This window comes from Gadus morhua, chromosome 18, assembly GCF_902167405.1.
Source record: "Gadus morhua chromosome 18, gadMor3.0, whole genome shotgun sequence".
Taxonomy (NCBI): domain Eukaryota; kingdom Metazoa; phylum Chordata; class Actinopteri; order Gadiformes; family Gadidae; genus Gadus; species Gadus morhua.
Genome location: NC_044065.1, coordinates 6,743,983 through 6,766,482, shown reverse-complemented (window position 1 = coordinate 6,766,482; position 22,500 = coordinate 6,743,983). Strand labels below are relative to the sequence as shown.

The window sequence follows — 22,500 nt, the reverse complement described above, 5'->3', positions numbered from 1 at the left end:
AAGCGGACAGATTTCTGTCTTTACTTTATTTATTTTGAGACCTCCCCCCCGAAAATAAGAGTGGTTAAAATTCGGGAATGTTGAGTTCAACTGCTATTTTTGTGGTAAGCACAGACAGCATAATGCAAAGATAAGTCGCGTTTGCTAAGTTTTAATCATCAATTAATTATTTATTTTGGCTGCGTTGTTGAGTAGTGGTATGGTTGCTCCCTTCAAAAGTGGTTGGCTATCACTTCACAATAAGGGTACATTAGTTTAATATTAATTAACGTTAGTTAATGCAGTAATAAGCATTGGTACATACATAGCATACATACTGCTAAGTTGGATAGGGTTAATAAATAAATAGCTTACTTAACATGAACAACATTGCCTTAGTTGTGACCATGAGTTAATAAACAGTTAGTTGATGCTTATTACTGCATAACCAAGGTTAATCCTCTGTTAGTTAATGTTTTCTTATTGTAAAGTGTTGCCAGGGGAGGAAAGAGAAAGAGGTGTAGAAGGAGAAGAGGGGTGAAAAAAAGGGGGGGAATGGGAGGAGAGACGCAAGGAGGCCCTTGATGGGTTTGGGAGATTGGAGAGGGGAGAGCGAATGGGTAAATGTATGGAAGCAGTGAAAGGAGGTGTAAATGTTGTAGTGGGAGTGTGAGGGGGGGAGGAGGGGAGGGGGGAGGGTTGTTGGAGGAGACGCGTTCTGTGAGAGGAACTTAAGGGCCTGTTTAGGTTCTCCATCTCTCTCTCTCTCTCTCTCTCTCTCTCTCTCTCTCTCTCTCTCTCTCTCTCTCTCTCTCTCTCTCTCTCTCTCTCTCTCCCTCCCTCTCTCTTTCTCTCTCTCTCTCTCCCTCCCTCTCTCTCTGTCTCTCTCTCTCTCTCTCTCTCTCTCTCTCTCTCTCTCTCTCTCTCTCTCTCTCTCTCTCTCTCTCTCTCTCTCTCGCTCCAGACACTCATTGGGCTGGCTGGAATGGGAGGGGGGCGGGGGAGGGGGGCGGGGGAGGGCAGGGAGAGTCAGGGGTGTATGTGAGGGGCAGCAAAGGGCGAAACGTAAAAAGAGAGCGAGGATGAAGCGAACGAGGCAGGGAATTAAATGGCTAGACATGTCAGCACCCCATCTCCCCTAGCACACACACACACAAGCACACACACACACACACACACACAAGCACACACACACACACACACACACACACACACACACACTAAGTCGCGTGCACCAGTGTGTGCATGGCCCATAACCGTGCACGGCTGCCGGGCGTTTGAGCGAGCGTATTGGACGGGGGAGAATGGGGCCTGAAGGCTGTTCCATTCGTCACTGTCACCCCAACACACTGGCCCTGCTGCGGCTTCGCTGCACGCACACACACACACACACACACACACAAATATATACAGCTACACACACACATTCATGTATACAACTACACGCGCACATTCATGTACAAACACACACACACACTCACACACACATTATCTAACACGCACACATATGCACACACAAACGCACACACACAAAAACATACACAAATACAAGCACACATACATATATACACACACAAACACACACACACAAACATATACACAACTACACGCACACCAACATATAAACACACAAACACACACAAACACGCATACTCCAAACTGCATATTACCACATGCAACGACACTGACTCACACTCACACAACAACATGGACACGCATGCATACACACACACAACACGACACATGCCTCACATCAGAACATGCACAGCTTACAGTAACACACACCACAGCACACACGAGGCGAAACACGCTATGATGCACACCAAACTCGCAACACTCTGGGGGTGTAAATTACCAGCGCCTTCGCATACGATGTAGCATCGATCGCTCACACAACCATTCAATAGTTGCTGATTTCACAATATTTTCCCCCATAAGATAACAATTTAATCTAATTCAGGGCACTGGGTCGATATGAGATGATTATATAGATGCACATATATACATTTATATGTGCGGTGCCACGAACAAGACTGCACAACGCAGCGCACAACGCGACACAATGGAAGACAACACATCACAACACAGCCAGCAAGAAAGTGCTTACTTTCAACCGTATCTCACTTGATCTATTCCAGCTATTCTCTATCTATTTCTCTCTATGCTCGCTCTCTCTCTCTCTCTCTCTCTCTCTCTCTCTCTCTCTCTCTCTCTCTCTCTCTCTCTCTCTCTCTCTCTCTCTCTCTCTCTCTCTCTCTCTCTCTATCCACCCCTCAATACCTCCCGCTCTCTCTAGTCTCTCTTTCCCTCTCTCTACTGTCTCTCTACTCTCACTGTACCGCTCTCTGGTCTTTACCTCTCTCTCTACTCTCCCTATCCCTCTACCTCACTCTACTGTCTCTCTACTCTCACTGTACCTCTCTCTGGTCTTTACCTCTCTCTCTACTCTCCCTATCCCTCTACCTCACTCTACTGTCTCTCTACTCTCTCACTACCTCACTCTACTTGTTCCCTCTCTATCTCCACTCTCTCTCAACTCCCTCTCTATCTCTCTCTCATCCTCTTCACCTCTCTTTCTCTGTCCTTCGCTCTACTCTACCTCTCTCTGTTCTCTCTCTACCTCTCTATCCTTTCTCTGCTCTCTACTCTCTACTTTCTGTCTATTATCTTTCTACCTCTCTATCCTCTCTCTACCTCTCTCTACCTTCTCTATGTTCTCTCCCTACCCCTCTGTCCTCTCTCTCCCCTCTCTACTTTCTCTCTGTTCTCTCTCTATTCCCTCTACCCTTCCACCCCTCTCGCGATGTGTCCTCTCTGAACATGTCTCCTGCCAGGGTGATGTCCTACATCCTAATTCAGGAGGTAGAACAAGGCGGGTTTCAGGAGGAGATAAGAACAAGGGAGGATGTACGACGTTCACAGGGAACACCTCTGGTGTCTGGGTTGACCGTTCGATATTTGATCAAGGTGCAAGATGGAGGAGATGGCTCTGGGACGTCACTGAGATGTTTAATCTCTGTGTGTGTGTGTGTGTGTGTGTGTGTGTGTGTGTGTGTGTGTGTGTGTGTGTGTGTGTGTGTGTGTGTGTGTGTGTGTGTGTGTGTGTGTGTTTGTGTTCTAGGCTGGAAGCTGAATCCAGTCGTCGGAGCTGTCTATGGTCCTGAGTTTTATGCAGGTAAACAAGTTACTTTTTCTCTCTCAATCTCTCATTCTCTCTGTCTCTCTTTCATTATCTCTCTTGCCCTATCATTCTTTCAGCTCCTAGTTTAAAGTCGTCTCACACACCAACCCAAACCTGGACACCACTGAGGGCCCAAACACACTTTTGTTATCAGAAGAGCAAGTCACAAATACACAAATTCCACCTCTCTCTCACACACACACACATGCAGACGCACACAAGCACACACACACACATGCGCCTCGTGTTTTTAGCGTACCATTTCAACAGACAACCAGGCAGGCAGACAGACAGACATGCAGGCAGGTATGAAGTGGTATGAAGTTGTCTTAAAGTTTGCCTAGCCTAAACGGCACCATATGCTTCTCTCCTTTCCCCCTGCGGGAGACATCCCAGGGCTTGCCGGGGAAGGGAGGGAGGAGGGAGGAAGAGAGGAAGAGAGGAAAGAGGAGAGAGGAAGGGATGGAGGAAAGGAGAGATGGATCAGAGGAGACAATATTTCCGGGAGTGCTGACAGGAGATAAAAGAAAGAAAAAGCTAGAAACAGCGTACCGCACCGCCTCTACGCAGCTGAGCCTCTTTTTAAGTTAACACGCACACACACTCTTCAATTTCAAGCCTATAAACAACAGTTTAAATGTAAACACCCCCTCTCTTACCCGCGTCTTGTCTGTCTGTCTGCCCATCTGTTTGTCTATATTACAGTAGAGTCTTGCTCTCTCTCTCTCTCTCTGTCTCCCTGCCCTTATTTATGTGTCCTTATCTGTATATCTGCTCCCTTTCTGCGTCTCTCTGTGCACTCTTTCGCTCCCTCTTCATCTATTGCTCTTGTATTGCCCTCCCTCCCTCTCCGCCTCCCTCCCCCTCCCTCCCTCCCTCCCTCCCCCTATGCCTCCACGCAAAATATGAAAAATGAAAGATTCCCGGAGCGGAAGTGTGGGATTCAGATTTCTGCTGAAATAATTATGGCCACATTTAATCTACTTTGGGCGGGAATAAAGTGGGATGTAAGGCCGATTAATCACTCTTTATCAGACCGCTTTCCCAGCTCGGATCAGCGGAATTGGGGGCCATAAATCCCGGTGGCGTGACAGCGCACTCTGTCTCCATTCCCCGCGCGGCTACAGGTTTATTGTGCTCAAATCCCATTCAGGAGAATGACGGATGAGCGGGGGGGGGGAAAACGACCACTCGCTGCTCTTAACCCAGTGTAGGGGCGCACACACACACACACACAGGTACACACACACACACACACACACACATACTAACACATAAATGCACAGGTAAGTAGGGGCATGTACGCCCACAGGCCTTTTTAATACACATGCAAATGCAAATTGCACAGACTTGTGCTTGCACACACACACAGACACACACACACACACACACACACACACACACACACACACACACACACACACACACACACACACACACACACACAGAAAGACATATACACAGGTGAGCAGGCATACACATGCTTTTGTAATATACATGCAAATGCAAATTACGCATATTGCTCCTTCACACAGGCACACGTAAATGCCCATGTACGCATACATATGCATTCATGAACAGCCCCGTACAGAGCACCGTGTCGTGTGCTCTCGCCTGTACGGAGGCCAGACCTATACTCATAACAGGCCCGGCTGCAGCGATGGCATCCTGAGGGGAGAGAGGCCGCCGGAGCACCTCTTAGCTTATTGTTTTGGATCAGCATTTACAGAATAACACGCTGAGGGTGTGTGTGTGTGTGTGTGTGTGTGTGTGTTTGTGTACATCATAGGTGGGAAGTGGCGGGGTGACACCCAGACAGAAAGAGGGGGTGAGAGAGGGCGAGAAAGAGAGAGGGAGAGAGAGAGAGAGAGAGAGAGAGAGAGAGAGAGAGAGAGAGAGAGAGTGAGAGTGCCAGTGTGTGTGTGGGTGACAGAGTGGAGTAGACCGCATGGGCATGAAGGACAATGAAGGAAATGTAATACTGATGGATTGACTGTGTCCTACGCTGAATATATGCAAAGTGAGACAAGCACACACTCCTTTGTTGTGTATGTGTGTGCTTGTGTTTCTGTTTGTGTGTGTGCACCGATGCGCGTCATTGTGCATGTGTGTTTGTTTCTAAGAATGCCCTGTGTGTGTATGTCTGTTCGGTAGATGGGTGTGCATGTGCGTGCATGCATGTTTGCTTGCAGGTGTGCATGTGTGTGTGACGTGTATGTGTGTGTGTCTTCCTCATATGTGTGAGTGCCAGCACTCGTGTGTGTGTGTGTGTGTGTGTGTGTGTGTGTGTGTGTGTGTGTGTGTGTGTGTGCATATGTGTGTGTGTGTGTGTGTGTGTGTGTGTGCGTGTGTGTGTGTGCGTGTGTGTGTGCGTGCACACAGCTGATCAGACCACAGCTAGTATATGCAGAGTGCCGCCCGGCCGCTGTTGGGACAAATCAGATAAAAATGCAAAGTGCAGCCGAGGGGAGGGGCTCTGAAACACGCTGAGGAATCTGCAAACAGGAATAGCACTGGGACACCAACGCCACCCCCACAACCACCCCTAGCCCCACCTCCCACCCCCACACCCACCACTACCCCCACCCCACCTCCACTTTGCAGGGCGTCATCCACAGGATCTGTTGTTCAACAGGGTACTAGCGGTGGGGTCACTTCCAAAAGCATTGAACCCCCACACACACACACACACACACACACACACACACACACACACACACACACACACACACACTAACACACACTTCTCTGTCTGTTGTAACAGAAGCCCTTAAAGGGAGCTCATAGTTTTGGAGCACTTTTTGTCATGAGTGGGGAGGAAGTGACAGAGGTGGAGGTTCATCCCCCATCCAGACCTGAAAGCAGTCACTGAGGAGCACATAACCGCCCTCTCAGCCTGTCTTAGGTCCAGCCGAAAGAAAGATGGTTTCGTGGTGTGGTTTAGGTGAGGTCGTGTGTTTGGAGGATTGTGGATTCACAGCCTCCGTCAAATTAAATCTTGTGTGTTGAAGAAATACACGAGGACGAATAAATTGGCACTCACTTCAATCAAACTACTACGACTTATTTATTACTTCCACCTGGTAGTTATTTTGCTATTCCATTTTTTGACTGACGTTTGGGGCATTATTTAAACAACTTTATTCCACTTCACTAATTGCATAAATCTAGAGTTTTGTCAGTTTTTGTTTGCGCTTCATAACTGATTTGACACCGGCCTCGGCGCGGAGAGACAAACAACTGACGCAAAAAACACACAAACACATAATATATAAACCCACCATTTCCCATCACTTTGCAAAAACAACACTATGCTCCATGAATGCAAATCACACACATACGAGTCACTGGCCAATTTAATCCCCACATGCCTGCCTGCATTGCCCGATTAAACGCTATATCATAGTGCGTGTGCGTGGGTGTGTGTGAGAGTGTGTGTCAGTGTCAGTGTGCACGTCAGTGGGTGTGTGCGTGTCAGTGTGTGCCTTTGCCCATGCGTTCTTGTGTGTGTGTTTGTGTGGGTGCACGAACGGCCGTGCGTGTGCATGTGTGAGTGCGTGCACGAGCGGCCGTGTGTGAGTGCGTGCACGAGGCCGGGGGGCCCTCACACACCGGGCGTCTGGTGGTGTTTGCTTTATGGGTCCTCTGGCTGTCAGGCCGCGATGGCCTGTGGTGATTCATTGGTTATTACAGCATCGCTGCTGCATGCGCCGCCGTAGCTCATCATCAGAACGCATTCAAATATGTCACGCTAGCAGCAACATGCCCGCCCGCGCACACGTCTCCTCCTCCCATACCCTCAGCACAAAAATACTGCAACACTCTGCTCGGATGGACAACAAACACGCAACAAAATAACACACACACACACACAGCAGGGCTGGTCCCTTGAAGGGGCCTCAGAAGGAGTCCTTGCATGCAAACCACAGGAAACACACACATAACGTTTCGTAGAAGATAGAGGTGAATGTATGGGTGTGTGTCTTTGTGTGCGTGTGTGTGTGTGTGTGTGTGTGTGTGTGCGCGCGTGTGTACGCGGGTGTGTGTGTGTCTGTCTGTCTGTCTTTGTTTTTGTGTGTGTGTGTGTGCGTGTGTACGCGTGTGTGTCGCGTTAGGACCTTTCCATCAACCAGGAGGAGGTAGACTGAGAGATGGAGACGGTACAGATCGAGGCGTGACAGAGTGCGTCATTATTGGCTGTCTTCTACCAAGTGTTGTGTTTCATGCTGCTGAGTCAACGGGGATGGTTAACAAGACTTTTGGGGCTAACGTTTTTTTTTTTTGCTGGGGGGTTTTGTAGGCAGGTGATGTATAGGAGACATTCCGCAGCCAGGTCATTAGTCTGGATCGATCTCCCAGGTAGCCTAGCGGCCGGGCGCCTACTGCATCTGCATACATTAAACCCGAGCTCGGACATGGATATAGTCCAGCGGATTAGCTCACCGGTAAAACCACGGCTCACGCTGAAGGACTTGAAGCAGCGTGTTCGTACTGCGGGAAAGGGAGCTCTCTCCGTGTGTGCTCTCAGGGAAGCGGCGCACTCACTCCGCTGTAATCTCTGGGCTGTTCAGGGCCAGAACCTGACTTTAACAGGCCGGCCCCTCTCATCTCCAGCCACGGGCTGCGGCTCATCTGTATGCAGGGCATCGTGGGTAATTACAGCTTGGTCCCGAGTGTGTGTGTGTGTGTGTGTGTGTGTGTGTGTGTGTGTGTGTGTGTGTGTGTGTGTGTGTGTGTGTGTGTCTTTGTGTGTGTGCGAAGGCAATGTCTCGCTGTCTGCTTTTGTACGACCGTATATATATATATATTTATTTATTTATTTACATATACTCGTATATATTGTTTGTCCGTGTGAGAGCGAGAGAATGCATGGTGTGAATTAGTGGGGGTGTAAGGATGTCTATGCATGCACCTTCAAAGCACTTGGAGGTGTTTGTGTGTGTATGTGTGTATGTGGGGGGGGGGGGTGTATATAATGATGAGTGTGCCCCGAGTGTGTGAAGGTTTCCTGCACTGATTGAAGGTAAAAGGGAGGCCTTCAGCTTGGCCAAGAAAACCCAACGTCAACCTCCTATCACTGTGGCCTCGCCCTCCCACACACACACACACACATACACACAAAAACACAGAGAGACAAGCACAGTTACACACACACACGCACGCACATACGCACGCACGCACGCACGCACACACACAATACTGTGCCACCCTTGCCTCTTTGCCTTAAATCATCCCCACCGGGTATGAGTGAAGGTTTGTGCACTGTGTGTGTGTGTGTGTGTGTGTGTGTGTGTGTGTGTGTGTGTGTGTGTGTGTGTGTGTGTGTGTGTGTGTGTGTGTGTGTGTGTGTGTGTGTGTGTGTGTAAGGGAGTGTACCATCATAGACATTGCAGTCCATCTGCTGCCGGTCCTTGTTGCCAAATGCAGAAATCTGAAATCCCATTCCGACGTTCCTCCCTCTCTCCCGGTTTTCCTCCATATCTGTTTTACACTCTTACTCTCCCATACGGCTTCTTCTCCAGACCCAAGCTTCATATCTCATTAAATCACTGTCTTTCTGTTTTCCCCTTGTCCTCTGCTTCTGTTTCTCTCTCTCTGTCGCTCCCATACATTCTGCATTTTAAGCCCCTTTCACTCAAATATAGACCACTGATCCCAGTCCGATTCATTTTGTCTGCAACGCTGGCAGATTTAAGCCACCGGCTCCATGGGCTGGCACGAAGCTGTTTATACATTATACAATCTTGCAATCCTGAAAAAAGACGCACATGGCGCCTTCCGCACAGTGTGGAGAATAGGTGCGGACGAAATGTGGGCAGGTGAACACATGCAAGAGAATGTTGTTCTGCTGACCCTCTGACAGCCCCTGCTCAGCACTGGTTTTGACTCCCGCTTCCCTTAAACTTCAAACTCCCTCTGCAAAACATCCCTCAGGTTGCCATCTCCCCCCTGAATTTCAGGGAAAGCAACCACGTCTCTCGTCCACAACACTTTGGCTCAACTTTTTGTGGGTTAAACTTTTCAATATGCTGGGATTCATATTCTGCCCACACGTGGCTACGTACCCGGCACCTGGCTAACTGCTGGTCGCAGGTTCAACCGCATGTGGAGATCACCGCAAATCACTGCAAAAATACAAACCTGACATGGATACTTACTGCACATCAGCGAGCATATCAGTGTATCTCCATATCAAACAGCGCAGCCGCTCGCAAGGCCAGACCCTTAGCTGCCGCCAAATCAGAGTTTGTATTTCAAACTAACACCACAGCACCACATTGTCTGTCTTTTTTTTTTTTTGTGTATAAAATCGTATTCCGTTGTGGGGATGCTGTCATCTCAACGAGCTACGGCCCACACAAAGACGTCCTTGAATGTTTTCAGAAAATGCTTTCCGTGCTGGATGTGAGACAGAATTTATTAACCGATAATATTGTGTCTGCCTTTGTCTCTCTATCTCTCCATCTCTCTCATCGCGCTCGCTCTCTCGCGCCCTCTCTCTCCATCGCCCTCTCTCCGTCCCCCTCTCTCTCTCTCTCTCTCTCTCTCTCTCTCTCTCTCTCTCTCTCTCTCTCTCTCTCCCTCTCTGTCTCTCGCCCAGTGACGGGGTTTCCCTACCCCAGCACAGGGGCGGCGGTTGCCTACAGAGGAGCCCACCTGAGGGGGAGGGGCCGAGCCGTCTACAACACGTTCCGTGCCGCGCCCCCTCCCCCGCCCATCCCCGCTTATGGAGCGTGAGTAGACACACACACACACACACACACCTGGACACACTAACACACACACACACATGTGTGAACATAACAACACACACACACATTCACATGTGAACACACCAACACAAACACACACACACATGCACACACACACACACACACATGTGAACACACCAGCACAAACATACACACACACACACACACACACACAGATGTGAACACACCAGCACACACACACACAGACACACACACACACACACACAGATGTGAACACTCCAGCACACACTTGACACACACACACAGCCAACTGAGACCAAAAACACCAAATCAAATAAACACCGTATGACAAGTCTCAGAGGCTGACTACGCGCCGCCACACAAATCTAATCTACTGACACGGCGCAGCCACGCGATCACGTTGAACCAAGCACACACACACACACACACACACACACACACATATACACATACAAACATGCGCGCGCACACACACGCGTGCCAGTAAATGGAAGAATGGCATGTGGAAAACAAAAGGCCACCTTCTAATAGAGCGGAAAATTGCTCTTTGATTCCAGAATGGCCAAATTTGTCTCCCTTATTTTTTTTTCTAACGTGTCATTCTTTATTCGGCTGGAGAATGGACTGCTATGACCTGAACACTACACAGTCCAGCGGGCCCACTCCCGGGAGAGGGAGAGCGAGGGGGGGGAGAGAGAGACCGATAGAGGGAGAAAAATATAGGGAGAGAGCGATGGAGGGAGAGGGCGATAGAGAGAGAGACAGAGAGAGAGAGATAGACAGAGAACAGGAGCCCCAGAGACAGTGTTAGGGAAGCAATGCTAGATGGAAGGGTTAGGAAGAAATAATAAAAAAGGAAGGAATGCAGGATTCAATGAATAAGGGAAGAAAGGAACGAACGAAGGACAGAGGGAAGGAAGGAGTGAGCGGGGGAAGGAAACGTTGCCTTGGATGGTAATAGAATGTCACGGAGAACAATTACAACAGAAATATACCCAAAACAAAAGCATGTTTTCCCACCAGCCACTTTGAACAGCCCTGTGTTTTAAACATGTGCCGCCATGATTAAACACACTGCATATATACTGCTTATTTAATGACATCTAGACGGCTATAGATCTTGAGAATAAAAGTGTGTTGTCTAACGTTTCTAAAGTCCGATTTGTGTTTTTTCGCATTTCCCAGCAGCGTGGTTTATCAGGATGGCTTCTACGGCGCTGAGATCTATGTAAGTAATCGTTTCAGATCGTGTATCCTTCTTATCCTATCTTCTCCCCCGAGTGGTTAGGCTTAGCGCAGAGGGAATCAGCATCAGAGGGCTCCTCATTTATAGAACACATAGCTGGAGATGTACCTATACAAAAGTGCTTTGGGGAACATATTGTCTTCCTGCGTATTGCTGGGACGTGGCTCTGCCAGATGGCTCTGGGAGCTGGAGACGAGATCCCCAGCCAAAACAAACCCAACGACTTGAGACCCCTCTGCAGAGTTAAACACTCATATATAAATATAGATAGAGAAATAAAAATACGCACACCACACGTTGTGGGGTTCTACATAAATATATATATATATATAGATAGATATAATTACTCGCACCACACGCCCAACTTTATATATCTATGTCTATATCTATAGATATAGATGTATAGATAGATATAGGTATATATATAGATATAAATACTCACACCACAAGTCCAAGTTTATATATCTAAAGTATAAATAGATATGGATAGATATACTTAGGTATAGATATATAGACGTATACATAGACAGATATTTATATATATATATAGATATGAATATTCACAGCACACGTCCAGGGTTGACCCTGTGCTACCCCTCATCCCGACGCTGAAGTAATCCTCGCCCTCCATGTTGTGCCTTGGTACTGAGCCCCCTCCTCTGTGCTTCTCAGGGGGGGTACGCGGCCTACAGATACGCCCAGCCGGCAGCCACAGCTGCTGCAGCCTACAGCGACAGGTATGGAAATAAGGCATTAGGGGCCATTAGATCTCCATAGAGGCCCGCCGGCAGCACGTTCCTCCTGATTACAGATTACACGATGAAACCTCCGAAAAACCGCTTCAGAGAGGAGGTGGTGGTGGGGGGGTGGGGGGGGGACTCGAAACGACCGGGGGTGGGGGCTGGGGGTAGGGGCGGGGGGGGGGGGGGGGGGGGCGGGGGGGGATGCTCACCTGGGCCTTGGCGGAGGAGACGGTGTGTCTGTGATGCGCACACGCACACTCACGCACACACACGTATACTCAGACGCGGCCCAATGCGTGCCCGCAGACATGCTCACACACACACACACGCACACACACCCGCCTGTCGCATGTCATGTATGCCCGTGTGTGTGTGTGTGTGTGTGTGTGCGTGTGTGTGCGTGTGTGTGCGTGCGTGTGAGCTTGTTCGTGTGTGAGCATGTGTGCGTACAAGCACTGGGCCGCATGTGAGTGCGCATGTGTGTGTTTGCGTGTGTGTGTGTTCGCGCGAGCGCGCGCGTGTGTGTGTGTGTGTGTTAGGGGCTGGGGGAGCTAATCTTGGGGAGATTGAGCATGTCGGGCCGATAAGGAAGGGCCGCAGCAGGGGCCTGTAGCCCCCCGATAATATAAGATTTATCAGAGGCGCGACGCAAGTGCCTCGCTGGGGGGAGTTATGAACAGAGGAGCGGGAAAAATAGAAGAGAGCTTGTCTCTGAGCAAGAGTTATTTTATTCTCCTTCTCTTCGCTTCTATCTATCTTTCATGCTCTCTCTCTCTCTCGCACTATTTTCTCCCCCTCTCTCTCTCTCTCTCTCTCTCTCTCTCTCTATCGCACTCTCTCTCTCTCTCTCTCTCTCTCTCTCTCTCTCTCTCTCTCTCTCTCTCTCTCTCTCTCTCTCTTTCTCTCTCTCTCTCTCTCTCTCTCTCTCTCTCTCTCTCTCCTGCCTCCCTCTCTCTCTCACATCGTCTATCTCTCTCTCTCCTCTCGCCCTCTTCCCTCTCTCTCCTTCTTTCTCCCCCCCCCCCCCCCCCCCCCCGCTTTGTATTTTTCTTCCCAACGGTTGTGATTTAGCAGCGGGGTGTGTGTGGGAATGTTCCCCTTTTATTTATTGGGGGATAAGAGAGGGCTTACAGAGGCTAGATTAGTGGAGAGTCTGACGCCGACTCCCTGCCCGCGTTCTGCCTCTCCAGGGTACGAACACGCACACACCGGCGCTTCTTCCTGGGTGTGTATTTGTGTGTACGTGTGCGCTTGTGTGTCTTTACATATGTGTGTGTGTGTGTGTGTACGTGTAAGTGTGGACGCTATTGTGTGTGTGTGTGTGTGTGTGTGTGTGCGGGTGCATGCGTGTGTGTGTGTCTGTGTGAGTCATTCCGTATCAAGTCGAGCGCTGGGTCAATAGAAATCCGAATTTCAAAGGGGTCCCGGGCCAGCTCGACCCTCTCTGTTCCCCTAACACGACCCTCTGGTACGGCCCAGCTAAGCTTGCTAAACCCCCCACCCGTTCCCCCTCACCTCCACAACACCACCTTACTCAAAACCAATCTCCTCTGTTTCTCCTCCTCCCCCGCCTCCTCCACCCAATTCCTCCTCCTTCCTGAGCACTTGTGGAGCGCTATCTGCGGCCTCCAGACCTACATAAACGAAGACGCTCACCGGAGACAAACCTCTCTCTCTCTCTCTCTCTCTGTGTCTCTCTCTCGTTCTCTCGCCCTCTTTCTGGCGCTCTCTCACTTGTTATCTCCATCGACTCTTTCTCTCACCCTCTCTCTCGCTCTCTCTCTCCGTCACCCTCTCCCTCTTTCTTCCTCTCCCTCTCTCTGTCTCTCCCTCTCATCCTCTCCCTCTCTGTCTCTCTCTCACCCTCTCCCCCTAAACCCGTGGTACCGGTGTAATGAGGGGAAAGTGGACGAGAGAGCGAGGGAGATAAAGAGAGAGGAGAATGGGAGGAGGAGTGCAGGGGGGAGGGGTGCGGCCGGTGGATGGTGGAGGATTAGTTGTGATCCACTGCTGGAGAGCGGTCTGGGATAACCCCTCCAGAGACGGACCGAGAGAGGGAAACACACACAACCGTGCGTGCGCGCGTGCACATGTGTGTGTGTGTGTGTGTGCTTGTGCGGAGAGGAGACACTTGCCATGAAAAAAAGCCCAGGTGTGTGTGAGCGGAAATGAGGAAGTGGAGACGGCTCTCACCAGACCAAACTCCAACACGGCTCCAATCAGTGGTATCCCTCATTCCCCCGCGTCGTCACAGTCCCAACGACCGCGTCCCTGTCCGTGTTGTAGAGGTGATGTTAAGCCTTGGGATTACCCCCCCCCCCCCCCCCCCACCCAAGAAAAAAGAAACGTCTGTTGCATTGAGAGATAGAGACGAGACGTCTCCTACCGCGGTGTGGGTTCTGGCGAGCTCCCTCGGTCTCCAGCTATTGTTCTCCTCTGTGTGGGTGCAGATAAGGTGCCGCTCTGCCTCAAGCACCTGTCTCGTTGGCTGGCCGCGATAGGACTTGGATGAGGCTACCAAGCCGGTTACATAGACACACACGCGCACGCACGCACGCACGCACGCACGCACGCACGCACGCACGCACGCACGCACGCACCCACGCACGCACGCACGCACCCACGCACAAACCCTCATCTCAGCCTCCCCTCCCCTACACTGTTCCCAACTGCAATTGTTTTTGGGGGGTTCTTTTCTTTCCTCGCCCCTTTATCCTTCGTGCTGTCTTATTCTTTACTCTCCCTCAGATCTACTTCCTCCCCCCTCCTGATGAATTGTAATGGGTTGATAAGTCTGAACACTGAGATCCATGGCCTTTCTGCTCCAACATCTGATACATTCGTACAGAGTGTGTTTTCATTAGACCTTAGCGCCCATTAGGGAGGGGGGTGCTGAGGGTTGGGGGTGATGGAGGAGAAGGGGGGGGAGAGTATAGATCTCTCCCAGAGACCCATGCTAGAATCGACAACCAAGCTCCACTGATGATACACACACACACACACACACACACACACACACACACACACACACACACACACACACAGACACAAACACACACACACACACACACACACACACACACACACACACATCAATAACTTGCATCCTCCCCTCCTCATCTTGTATGCTTGTGGATTTTTCCCATTTCACAGAGACCAGCGTTTCTTAAACTATGGGGTCGAGACTCAAAATGGGTCAGCTATTCGGTTGGAGGTCGTCGTGTTCTTAAAACGCACAGAACCTGCAGAAAACTCTGAGCATACCTGATTTGGCCCATTCAGATGTGCTCAGAGACACACTCACAGTGAAATCAGGTCCCGAGAATAAAACTTAATGTTAAGAAACCGCGGCCGCGTACATTTTCAACAGTGAAGAAGTATTCCAACATCGTTATCGCTATTGCTGTGACATTACCACAACGTCGGTGTGTTCTTTTAGTACTTTTCGGTAAGTAAAGCGTCTTCTCTTTGGCTTTGTCTCCTTCTGGACTTTCACAGTTACGGCAGAGTCTATGCAACAGCTGACCCATACCACCACGCCATCGGCCCCGCCGCCACGTACAGCGTGGGCACCATGGTGAGTACCCAGCGCCCCGTGTCCCGCCGCCGCCTCGCACGGTTAGCCTCGTGAGACCATCCAGAGACGCGTGACGCAAATGACCTTACCCAGGCTGAAGTTGATTTTCCACAAACGTTACCTTACGTTGATTCCAAAAACTCCAGCCAATCAGAGACAAATAACTAAGTGACCTGCTTGCTCTCCTCTCGTACCAAATCGAGACGGAAGTAAAGCAAAGACACGTCCTCCTTTGTTAAGAGCCTTCCGTCCACATTCCCGTCCACATTTATTCTGTCTATTTCGTGTAAAACCGTTTTGATTGCTCCGTTGATTGCTACGCTCTCCCTGGGCACTGCCTTTGTTTTGAAATTCTGCATACTGCGACGCTCCCGGTTCATCATGGACCGGAACGCCCCCCCCCTTAACGCTGATTGGTACCAGCGTTTTAAATCTTTTAGGAGAGGCTGGAGGTCAGAGGGATCTGCAGCAAAACAGAATGTGAGAGCGCAGAGTTCAGGGCTGTGTCACGAGGCTATCGCGTTGTAGCGTACATGCTAATCTCTCTGTTCTGTTGTAGGCCTAATTAGACACGTCACATTATACATGTCACATGAAGCACAAGGTCAGCCTGTGAAAGATGAGTTGTTTGTCTGTGTAGCAGACATATGATTCTCTTTGAATATGTGACCAGAAAATTGGAGAAAGAAAATACTTTTGTAGGGCAATTTGTGTTATCCGGTATTTTAATAAAATGTATTGGAGCATAAAATGTATTTTTCTACTCTTGTAAAATTATTGTTTGAACTCAGTTGTCAAAACATAAATACATTTGGGTTAAATTTATTTTCTATGTGGGTCACATATTCAGGAAAAGGCTTTCTCAGTGGTTTGATCAAATGTCCACGATTGAGAATTTCACTGAAAGGTAAGTTATTTAAAACAAGTTAAGGCTATATATCAGTAAACTTTTTCTATGAATTGTGAGTTTTCCCTTATGTGAGAGACCCGTTTTAATGTTGAATGTGAGTCCATGCCACTTCAGTAAATGAAAAAGAAGACGTAACCTTATTCTCAAACTCCCTGTTTAATTTCATTGGCTGGAAAATACAACTGAGACCTGGAATCTTTCCCCTCAAGGAAGAGAAGCGGTCTTTCAATATTTTTGCAAAGGGAGATAGTCGAATGGTTAATGTTCGTTTTTAGCTAGCTTTGCAGCTAACATCAAAGATGAAAAAACAACTGAAAATTTGTCGAAATTACTAAAAGAGCGCCCATATTAAGATGTGAGAGGAAAGAATAATGGAAGTACAATTGTATTTGTTTCGCGGAGTGTGCAAATAGGAATTTTCTTCAAAGATTACAGAAAAATCTCGTAAATGCTTTGACGTGCCATGAGAGACTAAGTTAAAAGGAGGATTGACCAAAACACATAGAAAGAAAAGAAGAGAGGACATAGATATATACATATACATATGCATATATGCTCAAATATACATGTACTATGTTTTTATAGTACCAGTGTTGGCTGAGATGCTGATTGGCTTAGAATGTTCCAGAGCTGTCTGTTGAAAGGATAGTGATAGTTGGAAATACACTTTGCAACCCCCCTCCCCAAAGCCCCCCTCCCCCAGGCCCCCCCCCCCCCCCCCCCCCTGTCTTCGCGTACAGCTGCTAGCTAAAAGCCTTCATTAATTACGACCATTTTTTTCCTCTTCATTTACTTAATTAAAAATGTGGCCTGTGTTGCACCGTATAACTTTACTCTCGTCTTATCTTTCTTCAGAATTGTCCTCCCTTTTTCCCTTGATCGGATGTAATCTGGCCTATTTAAAGACAAACTAACCTCGACTCGCTAAACCCTGTAGACATCCACCAACTTTCTACATGAAGCCATTAGCTCTTACAGATCCAGTCAGTTATCGTGGTCTTTCTAATGATATGACCAATCAGTAAGCAAGATTTCTAGGGGCGAGCATAAAGTTAAATCAAATCCAATGCATGCTGCCTTTGTGTCGAAAAACCAAGACAAACTTTTTATCCTTATTATTATTATTTGCAGTTCCAGAGTTTAAAGTTGGTTTGCTAATTAGTTCCTGTGAGGTTAGCGTTGAAGCCTCTATGCTGAGCGTCAGTTGGAGAGGATAATGTATGCCGGGCTCTAGCTCGACTTTCTTCTTCTTCTGCGGCTTCTTAAGAGCAGAGCTCTCTGCTAGCCCGAGAAGCAGCCTTTGATGGATGGGCCCAGCTAGCGTCTGGAGAGCAGTATGAATCCAGCTGAGGGGAGAGCAACAACATCACCTCTCTGTCAACTAGCACGGCGAGGCAGTAGGAGAGCAAGGACACCGCAGTGTGTTCTCCATAAGATTAAAAAGAATATTTTATGAGCTGCAAGGGTGCTTTTGATTGACCTATTTAAAGGGACACCCTGTCGGTTGATACCTCAACCAACCGCTGAGAAGCAAGGCTATATTGTTATCCTGCCGAGTGTTGCAGTCAGTTGCCAGTGTCAGCTTATCAGTTAGCATTAGCATGCTTTTTTGGCTTTCGTTGTGCCACGTAAATAAAAGATAAGTCTGAAATTAGTGATGCAATTTCTTAAAACAAAAACACATAAATAATGAGGTTATAGAGGATTTGAATTAGCTTCTAGTTGGCTATTTAACTTCCAAACAAACAATTCGAAAAAGTAAGCATCTGAGAGTAGCGGATATTCCCAGTGCTAGGAAAAAACACAAATCATAAATCCCACGATCAGCAACTTATTCCTTCGACTGAATCCAACTTCTCGGTCAACTTTATATCAGGAAAAAAAAAAACACACTCAAAAAGAGTGTATTCTACCGGAAAAAAGGGAGGAACTTTTCTTAAGGGTAAAGATGATCTAATATTAATGATATAAGCCAAGGTTCCTATATTGAATACTGATTGGCGCTTTTTCATCTTTGATGTTGCAGGCTAGCCTATACAGAGGAGGTTGCAGTCGCTTCACTCCCTACTAGATCGAGGGAGTCACCCCCCCCCCCTTAAACCCCTTCCTATCCCAGCAAAACAAACAAAACAAAAAATCTCTAACTATCAAAAAAGAACAACAACACCTCTTTGCTCCTCATGGAAACAGTAAAACAAAATATGTCCGGGTTTCAAATGTAACCACTCAAGATGCAGCCTCTCAAGTTACCGTCTTGTTTTGCAAAGAGTTTCCTTTGGTTTTATGCATTGCCATCCGGGTTGGATTGTGTGTTGTGTTGGGAGCCCTTTCAGAAGCCCTTTGTTAGATGACTTGAATGTACTTGTGGTGTGTGGATGTCCAAATCACTAAATGCTCTTGGAGTCAATGGAGGGATAGGTTTAAAGCTGTGTTTTTTTTAAATGTAACTATTAAGCGTCATTTTCTCTTTCTCCCATTTATTAGCTCTTTTACTCGCCTCCTTCATGGTGGCCGGCTGCGCTAGTTTTAACTCTGTCTCATTTCCTCTGACTTTATTGTTTCAATTACTCATTTCCCTACATGCATTAAGGCCAGTAATGTTCAGCAATGGCCGCTTTAGCAGCAGATTTCAAAATTGAATTTTATTAAGTAAATGCTAGGGCCACTTCGGCCCCCTTAAGAGAATTGGCTCAATTTCTAAGTGAGCTGATGAGGAGAGCAAAGTTTGGGGCCTGGCTTAATGGGACCGGGTGCAGCTCAGCCAAAGACGGTGAAACAGAGGCAAAATGGCCACCAGAAGTTGATGCATTGTGGCATGCTAAGTTGAGGGGGAAGAAAGTGATGCATTGCTGAATCGGGGGGGCAGAAGGAGGAAGTGATGTATTGCAGCACGCTGGTGCGAGAGCTATGGCACTCGTTGGCGAATGGGCAGCCGTGTGTTAGAGAGCCCATTGATCGCTGGCACAGCGCCAGAGGCAGGAGGTATCCCATCACCACCCAACTGCTTTAAGAGAGAGGAGAGAAAGACGAAGGAAGGAAAAAAAAACAAAAAAACAAAACATTACTTTCACAGAAAAGGCGCTTAGAGTTTCATGCTCCTATACATCCGACACACAATTAGCAATAAAATCCCTCACAGGCTACATGGCTTCATGTAAAAAAAATAAGCTCTTCTCTTTAACTTTTTTATATAGATGGTTATTATGATGCACATGGTTTATTTTACCTAGGCCCGACAGCAAAATGTACCCTGTTGATGCAACACGGCACACTTTGCATAGTGAAAATAACAGGTGCATCATGGGATACACAGGTGTTGCCGTGAAGAGAACAGGAGTTAAAAACATCCCTGAAATGGAGATGGCAAAACATAAAAGCCTTAGTCATTCAGTCCTTCATACTAGCTCGATGTTCAACAGCCTGCACCAGCATAAGGTGCCAGATAGGCACTTTCATGCGTTTCGACATTACTTCAGACCGCACTGTAAACATGAACGTAAAGGGACTGGATGTCACAGTTTCTGGCACGCTGTAACTAAACTCATCAGTCATCTACAGGGAGTATCGCACACATAAATACTCACACGGCTTACATACTAATCCCTACACGCCACAAACATGCATGCTGCACAAAGCCTAAGCGCAACACAGTAAAAACATGAAACACTATCGTTACACGCTTAACATACTTTAACACGCGCGATGCACTTGTAGGCGTGTGCACGCTCACACGTGGGCATGCTGTGTGCTTTAAAGGAACGAAAGAAAGGCCAGTATGCTCCATGCACATGCTAATCTCTCTCACACACAAACGCACAGTCCCACACAGACACACGTGCACGCGGCACGCTCGCTCTGTCGTCCCAGTAAATGACATCTGGGCCTGCTGTGGCTGATAGGATCATAAAAAAGAGTGGAGTCAGAAGCAGCGGTGAAGGGAGGAGAGAGAGAGGGGGAGGACAGAGAGAGACCAGCTTGGGGGGGGGGGGGGGGGGGGGGGGGGAAGAGAAAGGGGGAAGACAGAGACAGAGAGAGGCCAGCGTGGGGGGATAGAGAGAGGGGAAGAGAGAGACCGAGGAGAGAGAGATAGGGGGAAGAGAGAGATGGGGGGGAAGAGAGAGGGAGGAGAGACAGATAGGGGATAAGAGGGAGAGAGGGGAAGAGAAAGAGAGGGCGGAAGAGAAAGAGAGATACCAGCGTGGGATGAGAGAGAGACAAGCATTGGGTGGAGAAAGAGAGACCAGCGTCGGAGAAAAGAAAGAGGGAGAAAAGCATGGGGGGAAGAGAGACAGTGAGAGGCTGCAGTAGATGAAGGAGCTCCAACTGAGGCAATTGTACCGTACAGAATAGCGATATGAGAGTTCAGTCAATAATCACTGATCTCATTTGACGATACCCCTTTTCCGACTAGGGCCTGCACGCATGGCGAAGATGCATACGTACGTACAAATCACACACAGATGTGACCACAAGCTCCCGAGACACACACACACACAAGCACACGCACACGCACACATACACACACACATACACTGCACGGCCCAAAAATTCTCATTTGCTGTTGCATGCTCCTCCTTACACACGTTTTTATCTCTACCTCTCTCTGCCTTTCTTCATCGTACCGCGGGGCCATTGCTACAGTGAATACGGACGGGATACACACTTATCGCAGGCGTTCCCCCAACCCCACCCTGCTCGTTCCTCACACACACCCCCTCTTCCCCTTTCCCTCCCTCTCCCTCATCCATAATCTTAGGCGTTCACCACACCTCGCAGCTAGAGGATACATCCAAGGCCCCCTCTTTATTTTATCCCAGGCCCCCAAAAGTAATTTCTTTCCGTCTTTTATCTGAGCACCCACTCGTACATTACAGACTCCAAATGTAATGGCCACCCAATGATATTACCACACATCCTCTATTGTGTTTAGCATGCGTGGCCATGTCCTCGTTAGCCCGATCGCTCTAATCGCTGCGAGCTACGGCTTCACCTTGATTCAGCCTTTCTTCATTTAGAAAGGGTTCCGCCGCTGTTAGCTTAGCCCTCCTCCTCCCTCAGAAGACATTTGAGCTTTTGGTTGTTGAACCATACATTCAAACCGACGTCATGAGCATTTCAAAAGGAAATTAGTATATAGATATATAGATACATAGATATAGACCAGGCATGTGTTTTAACTTCACATTACAAACTCGGAGGAGACACTCCGGTTGAAAGGTGATGGGATGTCTACTGCTTTTCACGTGATTATGTGTAAATAATGTGACGCCATTTTTATCCATTTCACTTCGAATGCACTTTAAAGGTTTTGCTTTTTTCTAATTTGAAGTGTATTTTCTTTTTAAATAAGTGTGATTTTCCTCCAAAATCATTTATCATTACTTGTGTATCAAAGAAGGAAATGGTGTTATCCTTGTGTTCTATATTAACTGAAAAAAACGATGTTCTTCCTTTTTGTAAAATAATTTAGCAATGGTTAATGGTTAGACAAAATGAAGGAAAAAACTTTTTTATATAAACATAAATAAGGCTTTTAACATTTTGCTGCAGAAAATGTCAATACTCAGAGGGCGGGGATGACTTTCTATGTAACTGTGGTCTAAATACTATGTACGGTGTGGGTTTTATGCGACTGTGTCCGAATAACCTGTATGTATTTGATTTGTTTCTGGGGCGGTTGACTTTGATTTTGTCGGTCGGTGTCAGTTGGGTTATTTTTGGTTTTATTTAAGTTGACTTATTAAGCTTGTTTCGATCCAGAAGGAGCTGGACAGGCATTTTAAATGACTGTGTCTGTCTATCTCCTTAGTGGTGCCATTAAAATGAAAAACCCATTTGCTGAGGAAAAGGCAGGCGAGGAGCCGAAGCTGAGGGATTAAGGGGTTCAGAATTGCGGGAGAAAGACAAACTATTCAACTACGGAAAAAATACGGCAGCATTATTTTCTTTCTTCCCTTCATATACATCGTTTATTGACTTCAAAACAAACTATAAAGGGCCGCGGTGAAACGTTATCTAGTGCCGGGCCTCTGGCTGTTTATGAGACACACCACATTTAAATTTGAAAAACAAAAGAAAATCATTTTACCTTCCCTGCAAGTGTATTAGGCTGACCTAAATAAGAAAAGTC

The 22,500-nt window shown here is 47.8% G+C and overlaps 1 protein-coding gene across 5 annotated transcripts in view; it reads left to right on the top strand.

The window, feature by feature from the left end:
- Positions 1 to 22,500, top strand: part of rbfox3a (RNA binding fox-1 homolog 3a) — a 375,680-nt gene that overhangs the window by 348,681 nt on the left and 4,499 nt on the right. For 4 of the 5 annotated variants that reach the window (XM_030340392.1, XM_030340387.1, XM_030340389.1 and 1 more), the window contains 6 exons: positions 3,101 to 3,154; positions 9,762 to 9,894; positions 11,080 to 11,122; positions 11,813 to 11,877; positions 15,382 to 15,460; positions 18,397 to 20,332. In XM_030340392.1, the coding sequence (XP_030196252.1) occupies positions 3,101 to 3,154; positions 9,762 to 9,894; positions 11,080 to 11,122; positions 11,813 to 11,877; positions 15,382 to 15,460; positions 18,397 to 18,441 (419 nt within the window). In that variant the 3' untranslated portion in view covers positions 18,442 to 20,332. Of the gene's footprint in view, positions 1 to 3,100; positions 3,155 to 9,761; positions 9,895 to 11,079; positions 11,123 to 11,812; positions 11,878 to 15,381; positions 15,461 to 18,396; positions 20,333 to 22,500 lie in introns of those variants that run through there. The other variant, XM_030340391.1, reaches the window with a different exon arrangement.